The sequence below is a fragment of the Anticarsia gemmatalis genome, chromosome 17 (genome assembly GCF_050436995.1).
Source record: "Anticarsia gemmatalis isolate Benzon Research Colony breed Stoneville strain chromosome 17, ilAntGemm2 primary, whole genome shotgun sequence".
Classification (NCBI taxonomy): Eukaryota; Metazoa; Arthropoda; class Insecta; order Lepidoptera; family Erebidae; genus Anticarsia; species Anticarsia gemmatalis.
Genome location: NC_134761.1, coordinates 8989579 through 9014439, shown reverse-complemented (window position 1 = coordinate 9014439; position 24861 = coordinate 8989579). Strand labels below are relative to the sequence as shown.

Below are 24861 nucleotides of genomic sequence, written 5' to 3'. Positions count from 1 at the left end.
AGCAATTTTTTATTGGTTAATTAATTTTCCTGTCCGGGTTGTAAACTTTTGTGCTGCTTACTAGGACTTTATTTATGCGATTAATATCATACACACACGTGGCAGCGTGTCAAGCCAAGTTCGAGCAAGGGAACTGGCTAGACAATGCCGAGTGTAAATCTTTTACGAGTTTTGCTACCGTGGGAAAAGTCCATTACTCTCTAAAACTATTTTTTTTATCACATCTTAATGATTTATTATCTCCTCACTAGGTGGAAACAATAGGCGACGCTTACATGGTAGTATCAGGTCTCCCGGAACGTAACGGAGACCTGCACGCGAGGGAGATCTGTCTCATGGCTCTAGCTATCGTCGAAGCTGTGCGAGGATTCGTCGTGCGGCACCGACCTACGCACCGACTAGAGGTTACTATCACTATTCTTTTACTTTTTATAGTGTAGATTTTTGTGTATTTCGTGTTAATGAAGCAGGCTAAGTAAAAGTTACTCTAAGTTACGACTATCATGGGACCTTTGCTACTCAAAGGTATATTTACTTAAATTATGTCAATTCACTGTATTTTATGTGAGTGAATCCCCGAGCAGATTTATTACGTTTCCGTTTCTTTTTAACCGACTTCAAAAAAAGAAGGAGATTCTCAATTCACCGGATTTTTTAAAAATGTTTCTTAATGCTTATTGCTTACTTACCTTATGACTATTGTACAATTGAAAAATATTAACCTTTACGATCCCGTTTCACCGTCAGAGTATTTTCCCAACCGTTTTCCTGTATCATTTATCTAACGCAGTTTTCCACAGAGTGTTAACCTTGACCGTAATCTCAGTATTTACTGTCAGTCACTTTATTGCTTATTGTGTTCATGTTTCTGCCTCTGCCTTTATTTTCTACTAAGTTAAAACACCATGTCCTTTTATAAAACTAGCTTCTACTTTAGTTTGTTGTTTGATTGCTACGTTGAAAATCATAAAATACAGTCTGAGAACTTATAAGTGAGCCTTGGGATACACGATTTATCTAGATTATAATTGATAATTCTATGTACTTCTATAATAAAGTAGCTGTATCAGATCGACCACCGTAAGCTGTATAAGCCGATGCACTGATGTTCTAAATGCTGAATATTGTATACCTCCGCCAACCTTAAATACAGGGCTCTCTACTAACTTGTTGGATATAGTACTTGATTGACTTTTATAAAGTTGTTCATTATAAAACACAGGTTCGGATCGGTGTCCACTCTGGACCTGTATGTGCCGGGGTGGTGGGAGTCAAGATGCCACACTACTGTCTGTTCGGAGACACTGTTAACACTGCTAGTAGGATGGAGTCTACTGGACAACGTGAGTTGATTTGTGATTAATTATTTCTTTAAAAACAGGTATCATAAAGCTTTTGTTGTTTAGTTGCGTTTACAGGTAAGAATTGATGGTAATCACGTCAAAGTATAGGTATGTTATTTCTATAAAATTGTTGTGTATTTTTATTATACAACATAATAGCAAAAAGATAACACTATATATACTATTACTACTACTATTGGCATGCAAGTTATTTCACTGAAATATAACATAGTTGTCGTAAAGTTATAATGTAAAGGCGAAGATTCTATAAAAATATCTCACTTCAAATCTGAATTAAAGATATTCTGCAAGAGTATCCAAACTCGTTAAACGTTCTAAGTGGTTTTATATGAAGTTTGAAACATTAAAGTGGTTGTCACATTCTTATCTGAAGATAGCACGACCTGAACTAGATTCACGACGTTTGATAATGAGATTTATGTCCCAACTTTATTTGTTGTTCCGTATTTGCAACATTTTCGCTTTAAATTTTACAATTTATATGACTTTTGACTTTTAAAACTGCTGCATCTAGAATTACGTAATGATATTTTGATACTTAAGGGATTGCAAAGGAAATCTCTTGGAATTCACATCGGTTCATCAACCTTATCTTTATTAGAGCACATAAATATAACTTTGCTATACATAAACTCGGTAAGCTGGTTCCCATTTGTTGACTGACACTTGACGTAAAGACCTTCAAAGTTGAATATATTTTTACTACTAACATTTTACGATAGTTGTTTCTAAGTTAACCCAAGTGCTGAACAAACAAATCTTTGACACATTTCCAGAAGAAGCTATACGTCTAGCAAAATTAAGTATTATTGTAGAATGATAACTTACATTTTGAATTAAAAGTCTGAAAGAACTGTTACCACAAAAATCGGATCTAAACTATCTATGATTTACATTTTTATATTTCTTTATCACACTTATAGCTCTTCGCATTCACTTGAGCGAGAACACGCGAACTCTACTGGAGCAGTGGGGGACTTTCGTGGTGGAACGTCGAGGGGAGGTGGAACTCAAGGGTCGAGGGCGAATGGTCACGTACTGGCTGCTGCACTGCTCGGAGCCAGAGACCAGGTCCCTCTCCCAAGGTCCCCAGCCTCCACCACAGTACCCCATACTGTTCCCAGGATTACCACAACCTTCCTTGTCTTTGCAAGTACCTTATTTAGTTGTAGACCCTCCCACTTTAGCGGCTTAGTTCTAAGAAACTATATTTTTTGTGTTGTGACAATATTTATGCTATTTTTATTTTGTTTATGTTAAATTGTACGTAGTGCTCATTAGTAATTTATTTTAAGGAATACAAAACAATTTAGTCCGTGTTTGTTTCTAAGAACAAAAATTCCCATTACGATCCTTTGTATAAAGGAATAAGTTTTGATTGGGAGTAATTTTTGTTCATTCAATATTAATATCACCTACTTTTTGATATAACATTATTCCATGTGAACGAAATTATAGGCACAAAATTTTGTAGTGAATTTTATAACATAATTTATTGCACCCGATTTTTTCGTATAGTTAAAGTATTTTGTCATTTTGAATGTTCAGAAAAGCCGTCATAAAGTCAACTTAATTCCTTCGATAAAATGATCAGATTTTCTCTACCTCTTCAATGAATCAATTCAATCAACAACTTCATAAATAACTAAAGCTAAACTTAACCCGGCTTATGTAAATGTAACGAGCGTTTTACCGTCATTTTATCCGTGTCTCTTGTTAATGGCTGGACAGTGATAACATTTACATTTTATTAACTCACACATTTGCATCGGACAGGCGGCTACACGAGGAACATTACTTACGAACAGATGCATCACAATTGCACTCAGATGACATTTGAATGACAGTTAGCAACACAAGCCATAAAGCTTTTAGATTTAAATGGAAAGCGCGGGAGAATTTTGTTGTTATTATATGTTTAATGGCTGACATAGTTCGTTCTACAATCTCAGTAATAGTTTAAGATAGTTTAAAGGTTTTATTTGCCTACTTATAATATTTTATCGTGATCAATAATTACATTCATAAATTGTTACTACTTGATGATTCTTTTCATTTAGTTTAGTCGTGTGTTATCTTAGATCTCAAAATGTTATATTTGTTAGATGAATTGAGTATATTCCTGGGTTGCGGGCCTATTTTAAAGTGCGTTTGTATTTGTTATTGCTTTTATAGATTTTAAATAAGTGCTATTAGATATCATATACCTAATGAAGATCTCATATCAATAGTTCTAAGTCATTCAATTTCATATTTTATCCGAAATACTACAAGAAATCGTAAACGAAGATTACTATGTTAGCAAATTTTAAATAAAACTAGCTGACCCGCGCAACTTCGCTTGCGTCATCTAAGAAAGAATGGGTCATAATTTTCCCCGTTTTTGTAGTATTTCTCATTGCTACTCCGCTCCTAATAGCCCTAGCGTGATGTTATACAGCCTATAGCCTTCCTCGATAAATGGACTATCTAACACTGAAATAATTTTTCAAATCGGACCAGTAGATCCTGAGATTAGCGCGTTCAAACAAACAAACAAACTCTTCAGCTTTATAATATTAGTATAGATATATTATGAAAGGTTTTAACTAAGTGGTAAGTGAAATAAGAATATTTTTAATACGGTTAGTTAAGAAGAGAATCTAAATGTTTTAATACTTAAGAAACTAGTTTGATATTTTATTAAAAACTTTATTTATCTCAATGTTATCTTCCTTAGACATATAAATAGAATTTCTTAGCCAACCCCTGCCCCAAAACCCTACTTTTTTCAATAAACGCATAGACAAATAACTTGCTGTGAATTTAAGATTAACGTTCGTCAAGTTCCGAACAAATCGCACTACACAAAACAGTCTGTATTATCGTGTATAATACAATAAAAACAAAATCTAATTTTTAGATCCCTAATTCAATTCTTTATAATCGGGAAAGACAGCCGTATTTTTATCTCACTGCAGTATGGATGTATTTAATAATTGACATCATCACTCGAATCTTAAACTATACGTTGTCAAATCTTTTCTTGAAATTAACTTTTTTGACATAATACAGTCTGTTTTGTGTAGTGCGAAATATGAAGACATAGGGTTCTACAATGAGTATGTGAAATAATTTTTGCAACAAAAATGTTGATATTATTTAAATAATTCCTACATCTTACGGATAAACCCTTTCTTTAGACCTGTTTTGTTCGGAGCTTGATTCTATTTATGTTTTTAATACTATTTTTCAATATTAACATTTTCTTGCTATAAAGATATTCTATTGTTTCCAAAGCCTAGTAGGTGTATAAGCTAACTTGTAGTGCCAAATAGAATAGGCCTTGTAACACAGTTATACCCCGAAGTAAAGCAGTAATTTTTACTCAAATAATATAACATCATAAGTAGGAACCCAAATAAAAATGTGCAAAATAAAAGGCATCAAGGACAGATGACGTCATACTTTATGTAAATTAACCCCTGAAAAAATATGTTCGGGAGTTGTAAAACCAGAAAATATACATATCTAAAGGAGAAGACACATAAGAATTTTTCCGACGATGGCTTTTTTGGCAAGGGCCCCTTTGGTGTTACTGAAAATGTACCTTGATATTTGGTTATACTTAGTGTGTAAAAGTATATGTGTTGAAATAATCTAATGTATGTTCTACCTTTTAATACAATTTATAATGTGTTTTGTCAAGTTCATTAAACATTTATTAATTCCCTTTACTTATACTGCAGGTCGGGATATAACTGTACCTACATAATGTTCCTACTTTCATATATTTGTATCTAGACTTCTAACTTTGTCACTAAATGTCTATTTTTATATGAATGTTGAAGATATTATAATATTATGAATATATAGACGCTTTTCATTTGTTTGTGTCAATTAACAGTGATAAAGTGACAATTATTTTCTATGTTTGATGATAAATAAAGTACAAAAATATTTCACGCAGTTTTATTTACCCATTTTCAGAATGCAAAAGCCGTTATTTTGATTGCCATTGCAATAGTTTCGCGGCGATCTGGGATTAAGTATATTTTACATTATTTACTGCTACAACTAAAAACACACACTCTTTACAACACAACTTTAAAATACAACCTCTCTATGAAGATTGATGCCTATGAATTTGTCCTTTCAAAGCAGCTAAGTGACTTTTCTTCACGATAGTATACTTGAAACTATGTTTCTTAAATATTTCTAACACAAACACTACAGCTGAAATCGCATAACCGAGGAACAAGCAGAGAAAAGAACTGAGCATCTGGTGACGAGTCAACGGCGACGGGTCCGTGGGCACCGTGGTTATATAAGTCGTCTTTATAATAGCGTTTCTTTCTAACAACCCGCTCTCCATCAGTCTTGGAAGCCACACCAGCAATGGCCCGTAGAAAGGTGAATGTACCCTCATCCACACGACTAAGGGAACTGTTAGAATTGAGTCCGGAAGAACATGTCCACATTCATCCTCCTTTTTGCCTTGAGACAGACAGTAAGCAAATGCATACTCCAAAGAAGCAGCCACAACAAACTTCTTCTTTCCTTCCATCACATCCAGAAATACTTCTTCAAATTTCGTCTCAGGGATGATTTCAAACCTCTCTCTGATTACCGGATCAAATTCAAAATGAGCATAAATACCAGCTCTACCGCCAATCGAATAACCATTATCGATTGTTTCTTTAAGATTTGCGAAATTACCGACTAAGGTATCAGTTTTCAAAGCGCCAATAAGAACACTTTGGTACGCACTCCTAACAACGAATGTAAACCATAACCAAAGGCTCAGAATGTAGAAATCCCTAAACCGTTTCGGAGCAACACGAATAGTCTGGCCTAACATAACTCCCCAAACGCGAAAGGCAGCCCCTTGCACCTTATTGAAGTACTTAAAATGGGTGGTACAAAACTTTTTGATAGGTTTAAATTTTAGAATAAAAGGGAGAGATACTACAAAGAACGTCACAAGTAAGAGAATAAGCCATAGATAGCCGTTCAATGGTGAGAAGAGACGCCACCACACCGGTCCTGGGTGAACGGGAGGAGCAAGCCATGCTATACGGACTCTAAAATACGGTAAAGAGTAACCAAGCAGATTTACTTTATCTAATCCTAACGGAATAGTGCACGTAGATATGTTTGCAAAACCAGAAATAACATCGTTCAAGGAATCTGACCAGTTCTTCGCGCGATCTGAATCAATACTCAAGTACTCCCTAGTAGAAACTATTGGAGTGAAATTCATGACATCTCTTAGCAACCGAACTATTGCTTTCTTTATCATCTGCAGAGGTATCTTCTCTTCCATAGCCTGATGGTAGATCTTGTTCGTCGATATGTATAGCGGACATTCTTGCATATTCTTCATTTTATTCGGATAAACGCTTTTTAGTTTCACATCTTCCCAGTATCCCATGAAAACGGGGCTTGTGTTTGAACAACTTAGATGGTTCTTGTAGGGAAAGAAAGTGTACAAACCGACTCTGTTCTTTCTATCTCTGGCAATGATCACGACATTTGTGACGTAGTAACTCCATAAAAAGCTGGTAATATGATCTAATTTCTTCCGATTGGAATTTAAAACGATAATGTATTTCGCTCTGCCGTTAAACAGATGTCTTCCTCTTAAATCTGGTTTGAGACTATTAAGTAGCTTAACAAACGATTGGTAGTTATCCACAATGATGACGGCTTGCTTCGTTGCATACGCACCTCTATTTTCAATCATCACAGTACCTTCGTATCCCATCAGAAAGTCGGTCACTAGCTGGTTGTCAACATCCTTGGACAATACAACGGTAATCATTCGGTAATTGAAATTAAGGTTAGCCACTTCAACTGCACAAGTAATAACTTCTTGCTGGGCTATTTCATCACATATTCCAATGTTAAAAAAAGCTGTGACAGCAAGTAAAGCTTTAAAGAAATTTAGAAGCATTTTTAAAAGCTGCCAGTTGTAACCGATGTTGGGTTAAAAGTAATAATGCATTTTTTCGTTTTAGACTTTAGAGTGATTTACGGCTGACCATCTGATGTCATAAATCATCTTTTGTTCTAAACGCCGCGGTAATTCAGACATTGTTCGAACAGATTTTGATCGATGCACCCCATTTAATGTAGTTATAACGAAAATGGGAGATTGTACAGTCATCAGCAGTCACATTATGCACATTTAAGCTCAGGAATGTGTTTCAAAAAAGGTTTCTATTTGAAATAGATTAAATGTAACATCGAAATGCGATTGCATCAGGACTGCATAAACTGCATTAGGAACATTTCTGATACGCTACTTTAAACTAGTTAACATGATATTATGTTGATTATACTGTATAGTTGATTACTATACTATCTTATATGTGGTAGTATGTACAAGAAAATAGTGAATACACAACACGTTTTCAAAAAAGTACATACATAAATAATTTCACGTATTTTTACCATAAGGGTAGACAGACAACAAAGAACGGCCACATGTTTCGACACTTACAAATTTCCTTTGCCATACTTTGGTCCATGGTTGTGAAATCCGTGAACGATGGTAGTTACAAAGGCATTGAATCATTTGTTTTAAAATGCTATAAAACACATTAAAATTCTTAAAAATCGAAGTCTTAGTAAAATTAACGCTTCGATTTTTTTATCTTTCGTATAAATACCGTACCGGTGAATTAGGACCATTAAGACTTTCGTTGTTATAAAGCAAACTTATCGTTATCTTAATACTTAAAAGTACACGTTGTATAATCACTTCAATAATCGTGTAACCATATGTACAATGTATAGTTCTCATCCAAGCCCTCATTCTATATTTGACCGTTATTTCAATAGACACACGTCCCCTAGCAACACCGGTTACCATGGCAACAGATATAACAACACTATAGTAAACAAAATAGACTCGCTAAACTGTGTACAATTTCGCTAATTTAACAGCTAAAGATCAAGTGACACTGTGACGTCATCAGTGACGTAATAGGCTAGTAGGCACAATCATTACTCGTCGTTTATATTAATTAACTCGTAAATAATGTTGATAGTATGGTTATTATAGTGTGTGAAGTATTTTTGGAAGAGGTGTTTAGTTTCTAAAATCGGGTATATAACACACGGTACAGTAACCTAAGTAAAGAATTTGAATCAAAATATAACAATTTTAAAAGTAGCAAAGTTATGTGATATATAGTCTACAGTAAATATGCAAACGGTTAAAAAAAAGTTCAATTATTGTTAGATATCATCTCGACGACAATTTTATATGATTGGTGCTTCTTCTTTTGGCCGGTTAAAACTAAAGAATTATAACTGATTTTACCGCTCTTAGGATCTTAACTTATTGATCAAACGGAGTTTATTGACAACATAACTTTGAATACCTAGACGTATCTATCATCAAAAGCTTAAATAGGTACAAAAAAACATTCTGTAGCCATAGTCTTTTTTTAAGACAATTTAACAGAAGTGCGAGTATTTATTGAATAGCAATGCAAATATTACATCATTACTATTGGTTGTGTGTGGTGATACTCGTAAGTGCTAAAGAACTGGAAATGCCGGGTACTTGCCAGTCGGGACAGTACTATGAGCCGAGTGTTCTCGCCTGCCAGGCGTGTCCTGCTAATGCTTCTCTAGTCACTTCTGCTGATGGTAAGTATCATGTTCGATAGCTTTTTTTCATTATGTAGTAAGATTTTTATTATTTGTTATAGCTGAAAGCAAATTACTATAAATATAAGATACACCTGTACAAATAGACTTGACAAATGTATTTAAACTCAACTACATTACAGAAAATAAGATTTTTGTGATAGTTCACCCTCACGGCAAGAAGGACTATACTAACTAGCCTTAGTCTTCCTGTTAAACAAACAAACTTATATTAAAAAAAATCACTAAGCACTACTGTAATTCAACTCAAAGTTCCTTTTAATATAAAAGATAATAATAAAATACACGTAAATTTGCAAGGCTTCGGCTGCTCATGTGAGGAGCACAGCATTCCGGTGAGTATCAACCGCTGCAAGCCGTGCAACGCGACAGAGGTGGTGTCATCAGACGGGACCAGCTGCGTGCCCAGGCGATGTCAGAACAGTGCCGGGAGATTCGTTTGTAGGAAGTGTCCAGCGGACTATATTAGTGGTGAGAAAATTACTAATTACCGAATAAAAATATTTCAGAATAACTTGTTTCTTCTTTTTAGACAGAAGCGAAGCCAATAAATCATTTATCAGTGCTGTGTGCAGTATACCTATGCCAAATACGTATTTGATCTTTACTTAAGTAAAAAGAAACCCTTCGTGTACAAAAAATATTTAATAAAATTTTTACGCCGTTAAATTAAGCATATAACTAAGATGGTCTTTTTAAAAAAATGCCCAGTGGCTGAAAAGTCTTATAAAAGTAATGTTTAATTACTATATCTTTGGCATAAAATAAACGATGTTTAAGTAATCTGCTGCTATATCTTCAAACTTTTTCTTTCAGTAACTCAAAACCTAGACGGCTCAGCTCTCAAAGAGGTTCAATGCGTAAAATGCGCCCGAGGCTTCAAAGCAGAGAACAACGTGTGTGTTCGCTGTGAGTCGTGCACTTGTGCCAAGAGTCAGATCATCGTGCGAGGAGCCTGCGTGCCCAAGAGCTATGTGAACGCCAGGCCCAAGTATGAAGAGAATAGCCTGCATCCACTCGCACTGTTGGATGTTGTTAAACACGAGTATTTGTGTACAGTAAGTAAAATTTTATACGAATGACCTGATTTTGAGCGACAAATAAGCTCGGATAGACACCTCAGATAAAATACTTGTATGCTTTTCCATTAAACACATGAGTATCTTTCAGTACTAGTAATTACTATTAATCTACGATCAAACTGTTTTGCCGCAAAAATAAATGCGTAGTTAGTAGTTTTTTTAAGCACTTGAAAGTTGCTATCATAGTTAAAATATGAACTTTTTCAGCAAAACGATCTGCGAGCCTGCCGCACCCTTGCCAGTGAATGTGTAAGAAACTTCTACTCCATAGATCCAGCTGGACCTTGCAGACTCTGGATACAATCTAACATACCTACTCCTAAAGGTAAACCTTCAATTTTTTGACATCCTCGCTCAATATATTCATATGACTATAATTTTCAATAAATAACATGAAAAAGTATATGTAGAATAATCAGGCGAAGTCCAAAGATAAACATAAGCTGTTACTAAATTTTGTAGACACTGAATGCGGTACTAAATTGTAGTTAATTTTGTTGAAACCGAGGTGTTTGAAATCCAAGCGTACGTACAATCATTTTAAATCAGCGAATTCTAAAAAACATATATGAAAATAAACTTCAAGAAACCAGGAATGCTATGCTAGCCTTTATTTTCTAGGTTTACCTCCACTGACCGTAGAATCATCATTATCAGACAAAAACCCTGGCGAAACAAACTTGCCTCGAGGAAAGGTGAGCTTTTCTACTTCCAATTTTATTATTTGGTTACGATGAAATTGCAGCGATAAATCTACGCAATTCCTCATATAAAATAGATCAACTGAAGGTAGTAAAATGAGGTGTTATTTTGTTGTTGTTTCTCTAGACTCTTAAGGAAAGAAAGAGAAAGAAAATATAGATCGTGATATTGTGTAGGCAATTATTCAAATTATTGAAGTGCCTATCTTGTTAACTCGAGTGATTTTGATGCCACTTGAACATGCTTTAGAAAAACTGCTTGTGAATTGTTTGTACGTCTGTTTTATTTATAGATGATTTTTATCTAGAGTTTGATCATTTCCAAATTGTTGAAGAATTGTAAACATTAAAATATAACAGATTTTTAGCCTTTAAACTTTTTATTTTCCTAGGATTCCCTATTCCTAGCAGCAGCTGTATTTGCATCTGATGGAGGAGTCAAGTTTCTCAAAGACAAAGAACAAGAGACGTCCCCGTGCTACCTGCCTGTGTATATAAGAATAGGAAGAGATTTCACGTAAGTTGCCTATATCCTGTGAAATTTCTAATATCTAGTCAATGTTGAGAATAATGAAAGATGAATTTTCCTTTTTATGTTGTAAGTATTTAGAAACAATCTGAGCACCGTTTTTGTGATGTCATTTAGCAAAAGGAAAGACTAATCTTAAAATGGTTCAGTTTAAAAAATATATTGTCTATTTTTTTAAGACTTAGGCATAACAATGCTCATTAAGATAACTTATCATAAAAATACTGGAGAAAAGCAAACTTAGCTATAAATGTAGCATTATATTCTAAAGCAAAAAGCGTTATTAAAATCTTGATGGAATAATACAGGTAAGACAGGCTCAAAACTCAATCAAGAACAAAATATCAAAAGTAACAATTCTCAGAATTTCGATTTCCATCAAGAAAGTAGTTAGCTTGTCAGTTTTCTTTCAAGTGATTATTCTAAAACATCAACCGAATCCTTCAACTAGGTTATTAAGAAGTTTTATTATCTTTATTTTGTCTGAAAAGGGATTTTCTTTGGCCTTGAATAACATAAATATTTGATGTAGTACGTCTATTAGAAATGTTTTTCGAATGGTCAGAGGCGTTATGGAAATTAACTGGCAATAAGCAGGACGAATAACAATATCCTTTATCACTCTTGTAACGACCTTAAAGCCTACTGAGATAAACATTTGTTTAGTTGCAAATAGAGTAACGTATAATTAAATAGTGCAAAGAATAATTAAGATTTTTTACCAATATCGTTTTGAAAATAAGCTTCATAATAGCCGTAATCTTAAGTATTCATTTTGACGCATTTTAATTTAACATAAAAAATATATAATTCATTAATTCAGGTCAACTACTTATGATGATCAAATACATTTATTTATTCGTTGTTCCATAACTTATTATTGTCTTAAAAACATACAGTGTGGTTACGTCCATGCACAGTTCATATAATTGCTTCCAAACATATCTACGTCCCTATTTTAGATAAACAAAACCGTTTCATTTTTTATCTTTTGTTTACGCAGCTCTATGACTCTATTTCCTCAAAAGGGATAATCCTTACATCGCGGAGATTTTAACAAACACACAAAACACATATGAAACTGATATGATAAGCCGTGTGTCTATTTATAAGCCATGGAAACCCCTTGACGCGTTATAAAACAAAAACTTGCCGAGCGTGACGGATAGAGCCACAGGCATGATGGAAAGATGTTTGAGGATTTAACTGTATTTACGATTCTTTTAATAAAAGGAAAACTATTTACGTAATGTATTATGCTATTATTCATTTAAGAACATAAGAAGCTAGAGTTTTAATGTTAAAATTATATAAGAAGGCTCAGAAAATCTTTAAATCCGATAGTGCTTAAGTTTTGATGAGTACGCAATTTTGTGTAATGTTCGAATGTAGTGATTTAGCTACTCCGCCATGTAGTCTTTCCTTTAAAGAAAAATATCTGGAGTCTTATATTAACACATGAAAACTAACTGAACCGTTGACAAAAATTAATATTCTAGCGATCACGTAGTTTAGAATATTCATCGAGATCATCAATCATTCCGTATATTTCACTACAGGGGATTAAGTATTGCTTCAGACTTCGCTAGGAATTATTAAATTCCTATCAAATATGATGAAGCAGCTGTCAGCATTCCAGTTTAACCGTAGACACTGAACATGAGAGCTTAAACCTCAGTTCATTGGTCTCGGACGGGACCACCTAATAACGGTTTTGACAAATCTGATCTGAATACATTTTGCCACTCTGTAGGTTAAAGCATCATCATCAGCTAAAAAAAGTAACGTTAGATTAGTTTGCATACTTGGGCTAGTTTTTTAGTGTTACTTAGTTGACATATTTTGCGGTGAACGGACATGTATGAAAAACTGGCTTAACTATGCGAGCTAGTTAAGCCAGTTTTTCATACATGCCCATGCGAGCTAAACTAAACAACGCATTTAAATTGACGGAGAGCCTGAGGCTTAGCGCTCAGACAAAGTGAATCGATTTTCTCATCTATGTATTTAACATATTATATTTCCATATTTTTTTGAATTAGCGCTTTTTTTTTAAGCTCAAGATCGAGAATCAAAGCGTAAAATTAGCTTCAAATAAAACAAAATATACATCATCATTGATTGGATTGCACATCAAAGCACAACTTGCGTATTTTATTTAAACTATCTTTTCAAAGTGTACTGAAATAAATTTATTTATACTTTTATCGGATAGAAAATCAAATGCATGTTGTTAAGAGCTATGATCAAACGGATTCAAAGTTCATTTGATTTGTTGCAGACATGATTGCACTATGAACGTTTCAAGTAAACTAAACGAAGATTTGAATGTGACTGTATCGCCATATTTATATACAGACGGACATTTGATACAAGTTCCTGTTTATCCAAGGAAACCTAATGGCTACAATGTTCAGGTAAACTTATTAAAATGTTGACAAAGTACCTCCTGTTGGGAGAATAGAGATGTTGATTAATAATTTTATGGCTATCTGAAGAAACAAAACCAACCCGCATTTGGCCACTGTGGTGGTTTTTCCAAGGCTTTACCCCTTCCCTGTTCGGGAGAAGACATGTGAAGAACCGGGAGATAGTCAGGGGCATAGAAAACAGAAGACGTCATGGGCTATTTAAAATAAAAAATAATATTATTATAACGTATTTTTTAAATTATGAATTACGCTTAACCTTGACTTAAAAAACGTATAATGTGTGGCACATTCTATAGCAAGAAATGGTTTGAGAACTTTAAAGTTCAAAGCTAAGTTTCCCTGTATGAATAAAAATAATGCCTTGTTTGAAACTATTGTCCTAAGTACACTAGCTGTCCTAACTAATAATGCTATACTGAACGTACTGGATATCAGTATTGGTATAAGGAAAGGTGACCACCCACATACACACGTGCAGTTGACGATTGTCTATTGAGATCGTCTATTTACAAATACGAAAGGTGCCAATAATACTCATGCCCAAAATCTAAGTTTCGACACTACTTATTTCAAAATGTTATTAATAAAACCAAACGATCAATACTGGGTATGGATTTGTATTTTTTTTCTTTTTTAGAGAGGTACCTGGTTATCTAACAAGTTCAAAAGGTATTTCATCGTAGACCAATTTCTATCGACTACGACGAATGCTACGAACACCGTTTATCTTCGGACCATGATTATTCGAGTACAGTAAGTACCTGCAGAATCTTTTTATAACCGTATATTTTAAATTACCTAGCTTTTATTCATTGTGCAATACACATGTAGTTATGTAGCAAATGTGCTACGAGACTACGAGTGTAGGCTTCCGCTACGATTATTGTTAAACATTTTTTAATTACTTGCTACGCTAGTGTAAGTGCTACGAATTGTAGCGTTCTATTTTAAAAGGAACTGAGTACAAAACTACGCAATTTATTATCTCTACATCTAGTCCTTAAAACGCGGGCCTCAGCCTGATTATTATTGAAACTATTTTCGTCAGACATTTAAGACCAATACAGTTTACTTACTTAGAAATATAATTTACTCTCTCTTACATTATTAAGTGTGCTTTTTCCCCAGGATAGAAAGAGATAAAAGCAGCGTGGGCTCGTTGAAAGTGTTCATATCAGTGGAGGTGAACTACGCGACAAAGTCACAGCACTCTGACTCCGTAGTCATGACGCTGAGCGTGGTGCATGTTATGCCTGAAGCTGGCGTTCATAGAGGACTTGAGGTACGAACTATATATTTAATATTATAATGCAACGGGTCTTAAACGCGATAGAAAATTTAAGGTTAGAATATCTTATTTGATCACCCGACGTTTCGATCGAATTACATCGACCGAGGTCACGGGCTGATCCTATATTGTAACACAAAACTAATATTTCATTATGAAGGCAATATCAGTCGCGATATATTTGGTACTAAAAGCTTTGTGTAACTTACTGACAAAATTTCCTAATTAGTTTCTTATTTTCTTGACGGTCTTGCAGATTAGATTATTCCCATCCAAAACGGGCTAAAATAACGCGTCTATGTCTGTTTATACTCACTGAGCAAATTATTCCGCAAATTGAGAATATATATAATTTTTAAATTAAGTTTTCATATCAATAAAGCTTATATTACTAAGGTTTAAGCCAATATTCTAGAAAAAAAAAAACATCTTTTTATTTTAGCTACTACCGTTTTACTTACAATTTTAATATTAGCACAAGAAGTTAATCAAACGCTTTCAGATATTAAAGCGGCACTTATTTATTAAATAAAGTGAAGTTTATGTGATACTTTGAGTTTATTGCTAACATTTTAATATCCTGTTGTGACCCAGAGCAATCTCTATCCAGGGTTTAGATAAACAATTTGCATAAGTTTTCAATTTTGTTAAGACCTTAAGCAAACAGCTATCGGCATTGGCCGCTTTTGGCTTTATCGTGAAGAGAAGCTGAAAGGTTTTTATAAAAAAGATTATCTTTTAAACGTGACGTATGCATTTTCTGTAAGATAAACCCTTATTTTTTATTAATATAAATTTATTTCCCCGAACCTACATGTTTGTCTATTTTTACTAATTACTAATTGATCCGAATAACTCCGTTTGCGTATAAATTGCCTTTCGAGAATAAAATTTATTTTTATCTTGGGATCTTTATCTCTCTCCATAAACATTTTGAGATATACAATCAATGGTTTAGTCCTGTTTAGGCAGACTTTTGCGCACATTAAGTTATAAGTATGGAATTAACATTTGCATGCACTTTGTGTTTTATGTTGAAAAGTATTGATACCAGAATTTCATGGATTATTTATTCTTAAATTATACGTACATTTGTTACAGATATGGGGTGGAGTGCTAGGATCTTTACTAGCCCTCTATGCTATGGTACAATGGCGAGGAGTAGTGAGAAGAGGTGGCCTCTACTTTGCAATCGTGCCTTTATTAGCTGGGACTCTAGCTGATACTTTGTATTTTGTGAGTACATGACGTCTTGTTAGTAAGATTAAAGTTTACAAATCTAGACTTATAGCTGACAGCAATATAGTAGCCTGTAAGCAATATGCTGCTTTTATAAATTCATCGCATTTGCAGGTCACGGTTTACGGCTGTAACTTCTGCCATTCAAATATTACCCTTGCCTGTATACTCGATGATTTTTTTTATTCGCTTGTTATATATATTGGCTTAGCCTTTGTTCCAAACTTTGTTGAAGTCGGCATCCAGTCTCACCGGATGCAGCTGGATACCATTGTTTTACATGGAGCGACTGCCTATCTGACCTCCACAACCCAATACCTGGGTTATAACACGATACCCTTTCGGTAAGACTGGTTGTCAGACTTTCAAGCTTCTGACTACTGTTAACGACTGTCAAAGATCTTCGTAAATGACAGCCGGGACCCACAATTTAACGTGCCTTCTGAAACACGGAAAAACTCGATATGTATAAGATGGTCACCCATCCACAGAACAACCTCGGCAAGCATAGCTTAACCTCAGAGATCAATCCGCGCGGCTGTTGTTAACAATGTTAACTAAGCCACGAGCTCCTCCTCTTTCTATATGCTTGTTCGACAGTTTAAACATTTATTGTTATTTGTAAGAAGAGATAAGACTTTATCTTTGCAGGCCACGTGGTTTTCCACGTTACATGCTTTAGCAGCAGAAGCTGGTACGCTGGGACTAACATTACCCTTGTCGCGTAGTGAAGAGCATTTAATCAAAGCGTTAATTTATTCTGCTGTGGCTTTAAAAGTAAGTACTTTAAGAGTTGAAGTTATTAGGTGATTGAAAGTTGATTTAAATAACCTAACTAACTACGTGTAAAATAAGTGTATTTTCCCGTGTCTATTTATCATGGTTGTTTGAAACTAGAGGCCCCTAACTTACACCATGAAGGGATCCATCGGAACTGGAGCAAACAAAACTTTTAAGAAGGGAAACGGATAGTTTTCAAACTCCCCCAATTATTTCTGATTAAATTTGTTGCGGGTTTTAAGTTAAGGTCCAAAGCCTCGATTACCCTGATCATACCCTGTTCATAACATTATAAAATGACGTAATAAATGTTACAAATAAAAAAGCATTTTAAATCTATACTAATATAATAAAGCTGAAGAGTTTGTTTACTACTGGTCCGATTTGAAAAATTCTTTCAGTGTTAGATAGCCCATTTATCGAGGAAGGCTATAGGCTATATAACATCACGCTACGGTCATTAGGAGCGGAGTAGCAACGAAAAATGTTACAAAAACGGGGAAAATTTTGACCCATTCTCTCAGGTGACGCAAGCGAAGTTGCGCGGGTCAGCTAGTTTGATTAATAAAAATAACGAATTGAACTTTGTATGTTGAACACAATGGACGCCAATTTACGCAATACAAACGAAAAGATTGAATTACAGTCTGAGTTTTACAGGCTAAGCATGTAGTAGAAAGAGACTTTTAGTTTTTGATAATTCAAAGTTGTGCTTTATAGTAATGCTTCTAGAATTTTGTTTAACCAGGCACGTGCAGTGCCCATCTTGTTTCTACCAAAACTGGGTTTTGGATTCCTTTTAAACGTCAAAAGCATTCAACAGTACCGAAACTCTCCGAAACTTTTTTCCCGAATTTTTATACACCATAACATCCAAAAAAGTTATGAACAAACTCGCATTTGAAGAAAGTTTTGATGTTTTATCACCCATTTACGTAAATATAAATTTACAGGCTTTCTAAGTGGCTTGGGTTAACTTTAACCAGTGTCGGTGTGATATGTTCTTTCTGGACTGGTCTGAGTACAACCCACCGTTCAGAGGTAAGAAGTTAAAATACTTTTAGACATTATATTATAATTATTATTTTAGATAGGATAATGGTATGTTGCCTGCAACGCTTAAGGAAGTCGTCACATAGCTTATGCTTTGCTAAGAGGTTGCACTGTAATTACGTTCTAATCTTCGTAGCAATTCTTAAATTCAGGTTATTTAAAATTGTGTTTAATAGTGTTGTGCTTTTTAGCCTTGGTTTACTTAGAATCTAGGACTTGAATCCACTTAAATTTAAATTTTATTGCTCTCATGTGTTACAAAGCTTTAATAAATAATCTTAGAATGTTCACTATAATTATAACAAAATAATTTTGCTTGAGAGAGTTAGAGTGTTTTCTTTAATGTTGTACGTTTTCTTCAAAAGATGCGTGTTCAATGGACAAGTCGACCAACTGGCGAGCAAATACACTTGCAAGAGAATGGAGTAGAATGCAAACTATGAGAAGAGTTTCACCAGACCTCACTGTTACTCTAGCATTGTTTATTTTACATGTAAGTAACTGTTTAACTTTACTGGTTTCTTTGGTCTCCGATCTACCCCTATGGGAACAAGGAGTGATTTCATGTATTTAACTGTAAAATTCTTGCAAAGCTTATTTTCTTTAAACGGTGAAATTATTCTGGGAAAAAAGTAATTTGTAGATGAAAAATTGGCCCCAAGCTATTTTAAAGTCATTTAGACCAACGCTCATGACACAATCAGATACTGTAATTCAATCCTATTAAGGGCTTCGACGCATCTCACTTTAAAATTTTTACATAGAATCTGGAAGCCAAAAACAATACTTTTTATTATACTGTTTATCTAATCATAATAGCTCGATTCTTTACTACAATCGACAACTGACAACCGGCTAGTTATCGAGAAATTTTGTATGTAACTCTGATCGGCGCTTCAAACGGGCATTATAGTAACTATTTTGGCAGTACATTTTAAATATCAAACTTTCGGTAGTCGAAAGTACCGACTGTAGAGAATCGCGCTACAGAACTGTTTTTTTTTATAACCACTTACATTAACTTGTCCTTCCTAGATCCTGACTCCCTGGCAGTCCTACCTACCACAGAGCCAAGGCTACAAATGGGCAATAGCGACCATCGCCTGGTGGTCTTCATATACAACGTTCTTGGTCACTCGTTGGGTCACTGACCGGCTGGTCGGTTCACCAACTAAAGACTTGCCAAACATTTGCTCCAATGTTGGTCTATCGCTGCTGGTGTTTGAAGAAGATTTTTACGCTCATTATGTTCACGGAAGGTGAGGTTTTTTATATAAATCAATGTTGGAACATTGGTAAATGTTGGTCAATGATATTGGTTGTTTACTTTTCTTTTAGAAATGATGACTCTAAGGAGTTAAGGTCGATGGCTGGACCTTTAGCAACGTGTCGTGTAGTGTGTGCACCACAACTAAGGTAAAATATTTCATTATGAATTAATGGCTGCAAATTTAGAGTTTGCATGTTTCGCTCGATATACGGAAATGTATAGTACATAGTACATTACGTTATTATTTTTTCAGGATTGTGTATAAACAGTTATCGCTCTCAATACCAGGTAAATATTATTGAATTTTCTAATTTAAAATCCACGTAACTGAAAAACAAGCCATTTTTTTGACCACATTCTTGATAGCTTTGGACAAATTAATATTTTTATTACAGGTTTAGGAGCAACTGAAACACGCCAAGCTTTACTTTCAAGATTCTTGGCAGCATTCTTTGAAAGGGTACGTGATAACATTACCAACACTTATTTAATTTGTAAAACTAAGCATGTGTTTTTGGATTCCTTCACTTAAAACGTATATTCACTCAATTTGTGTTATATTTTGTTTACAAGGCTTTGGACGGCCTTAGCTGGGTTGCAAGTGAACGCACAATATTAGAGCGGTTATTAGACGTGGAACTTACTACTCGAGAGGCTGGCAACACTAGCACTCTTCTGTACGATCCCGATGATAGCACTCCTTCGTGCTTTGCTGTTACGTGGTAAGTATTACATTTTTATTTTATTTAATTACAAAGCAAAAGCATTCGCTCCCACGCACACATTTTCTTGTGTTGAAAGAAAATAACAGGATGAAACCTCGATAAATAGGCCTTAAGCCCTATTATAGTCAAGGACGTTCCCTAGCAGTGGAACAATGATTTCTAAATTAGGTAGAAACAGAACAGGATTGCTGATCTAAATCAGCAATCCTGTTCTGTTTCTAAATGCTAACATTTAAAATAAAACCACGACCCTTACACCGGATGAGGACGAGTGATTTGTGAGTGCACGCACTAATAGAAATGAATGAAATTGTAAAGGAGGTCTAAGGGTGGCGAATCCGTGATGGAAGCGCTAACCAGTGCGCATCGTTCCGCAACGGCCTTGATGATAAATAATTTATTTGTGTACTTTTTAACCCGGAAAATCTTTTCACATGGAGAAGTCGCGGGAAAAATGTAGATGTTTTATAAAACAAGGCATGGATAAAACAAAGCATATAAAAGCAATTTTAATCATTCGACCTTAGTAAATTAATAGACCCTTAACGATTAATTTTCTACCTCAATAAAGTTTGTTAATGTTAGAAAATCTGTTGGTTTATTAACTTTGTACTTTTTTAATTTCTATCCGTAAAAATAACAGTATTTTACAATATATTTTATCCAGTGGACGTTGATAAAATATAATCCTGACATAAAAATATTTTTGACAAGGCCTTTCTTATATTATTCCATTTACCTACTTTGATGTTTATAAATTTTCGTCATATAATTAAGGTTATAGCACTAATAGCCCTATTCCCAGCATAAGCAATGAATATTAGCATATTGCAAAATTATAATCTAGCTATTATTCTAAAAAAAATAGTGTTCACAGATTACCATGGTACAAATCGGTTTTCTAGTTTAAAAGAGGGGCAAATACACAGAACCATCGTTTTTTTAGGTGGGCCGAGGAGTGGACTTTATCAACATTTGACGCAATGCTTTTCGGCTGTATGTTGCTAGCTGTTAATGAATCCTTAATAGCTGCACTGGTGACCGTTATAGTGTGGCAGGTAAGAAAGGCTACTATTATTTTTTAATATTCGATACCAATCGTGACACCGATTAGCTGGAGGTGCAAATCAAATGAGAATCCTCTGAAATACTTTCTCAATTTTTCGTCAATGGTTCTTAGCCAAGATCTTAGTGACCACAGTCAACATTCCACGTATTTTTTTTTTGCGCTAAGGTGCAAGGCTAATTAGAAATAGAGATGGGTGTGGATCGAATATTATCATGTATGCTTGTCTACCTTCTAATAGTTATGTTCGGAACTGGAAACAGGAGTTATATTTGGCAGTTCAATATACTCGCTCCGAATTCGGTACCTAAGTAGTTACTTGAAGTACCTGTTTATGAAAAATAAATATTTACAACCATCTGGCAATGAACTCAAACCTTTGCAAGAAAATAAGAGCCTGTTTTTCTAAATCGTATCATCAATAACGGCCCTTCAAAAACAGAGACAAAAAGTTTTGAGATTACATTTTATTTTGAACAAAAGTAAATTTATCTTGGGGGAGTTCAAATTACAATGGATTTTCAGACTAAGATTACAAGTGTCCAAAGTAACTTGAACCTTTGCAGCATTTCTATTAAAACGAAATTGTATACTGATATTGTTGTTTTTAATTCAATAACTTTACGAAACGAAGACCTATACAAATAAAATGTTTTGGTTCTATAAGATTATTTCAGTATAGGGAAGGAAAACGGCTACCTGACGTTTCTGATAACAGATTCAAAATCAAACAAATAAAGGAAAATAGACATCTGTTTTTAAACCAGCATTTTTTTTCAGATAATGAAACAACTTAGAATTGGATTTGGCAAGAGAAATCAGAGAGAAAAAACGGAGATCGAGATTTGAGAATAGAAGTACCTGTGTACCTAACATTTTTTTATGTATCGGAAACCGGAAACGTTGTTGCCTCGAAAGTGATAAAAAAAAAATGTTATACACGTCTGATTAAGCACTCCAATCAGTTATAAAGTCAATATGAGGCGCAAAGGCCGTGAAATTAATTTATTTTACATACATTTCTGCCGACTGAACGCACTTCTATTTACAATACTGCTGTTGCAATTCTTAGAATGTTCGAGCGTAAAACATGAAGCATTTTTCAACGAAGATGGAGGTATTTTTGAAAATTTCGTACATGATTATCTTCAAACAATAGGATATGGGTGCTCTGAAAAAAAGTTAAAAAAGTACAGCCGATTTATGTACAGTGATTTGAGAAAATTGGGCTACAAAGACACAAAGTCATTGGCGAAATATTTTAAGAAAAATGAATTCGTAATAGATGAAGCAAGATTTTATTTACAAGTACTTAATAAGAAAAATGCGACAAATATGATACGTTTAAACGAATTCTTTCAAGCGATGGATGAGGTTTTTCATAGGATAGATAAAGTGAGATTTGATGACTACATAAACGATTTACAAGATTATTGCAAAGGCTATCGTTTAGATGTGAGAGAGGAGACACGTAAAATCCTTCACGAAGTTATTGTAAATAATATTGAAAAGCTTAAATATAAGAAGAAGAAAGAATTGAAAAAGAAACTGGACAAAGCTATTAGGGAGCATCATAACATAGAGTTACAAGAAATAATTGAAGCTCACGGCCTACGACCTATTACTCTAGACTCATCTAGGTCTGGACATTCTGATAGTACTAGTTCTGAATCTGAATTTATGTATTATTCCGAAAGATAATTAATGAAATTGTATTTATAATTTTAAAGCAACTAAACTTCCAATATTATGCTCATTATTTAGTACTTCAATGTTTTAGGCCTCTTTCTCCTTTTTTGAATTAGTATTGGTTAGCTAGCATATAGCAAAAGGGAAAATTACTGATAATTAAAATTTGAACCCTATTACCGGTCTTTAACGACTATGACTCTAGGTTGACTGCTAACCATACAATAGTTAGAGAATAGACTGTTGTGCTATCGTATCCAGTGGATAGGCTTATCCATAAGTCGGGAAATTAGTCCTTTACTTTGTAAAATTTTAATAAAAATATATGATAAGGTAAACTGCTTTCAGTTTTATACCCATTTAGATAAAAGATTAGTACGTACAATGTACATACGGTATAACAGTGGTATAGCTAGACACAGGGGAAGCCGTGAATGAGGGAATGAAGGAGGGTTCTACAACACGGTAAGTGGAAGTACACTGATTTGATAAATTGAATAGGAAAACAACAGTTACGCATTTTGTTTGTATTGTTTCTGTGGCTTTATTCAGTTTAAGCGTAGGTACAAAAGAAAAGTTCGGATTGGAAGTTAAACTAAAAGAACAAACAGATATTCAAAGATCTATATTTAGCAATGTATTGCTCATACTTTTTTTCCTGCAGTTTTTTATTCCATAAAACGTAAGAAAGAAAACAAATTGTCCAATATTGTAGTTATCATTGACCTTCCTTCTGCAAAATAAATATAAGTATCTGCAAGCGCAGTTTAGTGTGATACGTAAGAACGACAATATTCGTTACTATACAATATCTACAAATCACGAACCGGGTAAAAACAATGAAGAAATATTTTATTTCGTATCTTATTTGTTTATCATTCTGCGACAAAACGACTTGTAGTCAATCGAATGAAGATACAGAAGACGAATACAGTTCTAGGAGCGGTGAAGTCGGGATGGTAATAGAAGAAAATCATAATAATCTCCGCGCAACGAACTCTAGTTCTTCCTTCGAATGTAAGTCACTGAGTTGTAGCTGCGAAGTCGAACCAGAAACAACCACTACTGTCAAACCATCCACCGTAAAGATAGTGTTAAAACGTCTCATACTACCACACGGCCCGTTCTATGATTTCGTCGTAAACATTTGCCATGCTATCCTGAATAAATCTTTCAAATCTTATAAGATAAGCCCATACTTTGAAGTATTGAGCAAAAGCCTCAGAGGTCTAGGTGCCGTCTACCTGCAAAGAATGCTCGTCACTAGATTTGCTCATAGACTGAGACACTTCGCTGACTACGCACCCACGTTACAATTAAAGAAAGTTAGAATCTTTCTACGCGCTATTTCATCCGGAAAACCACTCATGAATGAGTATTTTATTGCCATGAATAATATATATTCAATTTCGCAAGTATTGAAATTTGAAGAATATATTTATCATCTTAAACAGTTTGGTAAAGGCTTGTCATATCACATCGGACAGAAGACTAGGAATGTTTGGAAACTTGTCGTGTATGGAACTTATAGTAAAAAACATAGTGAGATACGATCAGACATACAAGAGAAATTTAAAAATGCCATCTTGGAGTACTTGACCGAACACGATAGATTGTTTTAATTGAACATTTACTTGAAAATCTCGTGAGCAAACCGTAAAATTAAAATGAGTTTATTTTTTATCACGTTTACTTGTATTCAAGCATGAATGTATCGTGTAAATGTATTTTGTTAGTATATCTTGTGACGTGTATGAGTCGACGGCAATGGGTGTACAGTCGTGTCAACTCGGGACAAATTTTCAAGGATTTCCTGAACGATTACATGCGTTTGTTGACAGTTTGCTCAGGACATCGGCTGAAAGCATACTGTCGTGTCATGCATGTTGAACTTAAATCAATGGATTACAAATACACTTCCAAACTGAGTAATCTTTTCAAAAGACTATCAGAAGAATATTCGAACGAAATAAATGAAGAT

General features: G+C 34.4%; 3 protein-coding genes across 3 annotated transcripts in view; 2 read left to right on the top strand and 1 right to left on the bottom strand.

Moving 5' to 3' along the window:
• The window catches only part of LOC142980200 (atrial natriuretic peptide receptor 1), a 53093-nt gene extending 50208 nt beyond the window's left edge, over nt 1-2885 (top strand). Inside the window, 3 exon segments of the mRNA XM_076125535.1 lie at nt 252-404; nt 1223-1343; nt 2288-2885. Coding sequence (XP_075981650.1) covers nt 252-404; nt 1223-1343; nt 2288-2559 — 546 coding nt within the window. The 3' untranslated portion in view covers nt 2560-2885.
• A 2581-nt stretch (nt 2886-5466) lies between these two features.
• LOC142980199 (uncharacterized) lies at nt 5467-7299 on the bottom strand. Its single transcript, XM_076125534.1, has one exon. It carries the CDS (start codon nt 7297-7299, stop codon nt 5467-5469), a length of 1833 nt encoding a protein of 610 aa, XP_075981649.1.
• Nucleotides 7300-8908: 1609 nt separating this feature from the next.
• Nucleotides 8909-23206, top strand: LOC142980198 (meckelin). The gene is given in 20 exon segments (XM_076125533.1): nt 8909-9005; nt 9327-9497; nt 9843-10084; nt 10316-10433; nt 10730-10803; nt 11202-11326; nt 13620-13755; nt 14408-14523; nt 14899-15052; nt 16160-16294; nt 16949-17074; nt 18031-18118; nt 18496-18623; nt 19166-19389; nt 19469-19546; nt 19654-19692; nt 19794-19860; nt 19974-20122; nt 21072-21183; nt 21972-23206. Coding segments are annotated over 20 exon segments (2448 nt in total). The 3' UTR covers nt 22041-23206.
• Nucleotides 23207-24861: the final 1655 nt, after the last annotated feature.

Excerpts from the sequence above, each read along its gene's own strand:
- LOC142980199 (XM_076125534.1), bottom strand. The coding sequence starts at position 7,299 with ATGCTTCTAAATTTCTTTAAAGCTTTACTTGCTGTCACAGCTTTTTTT.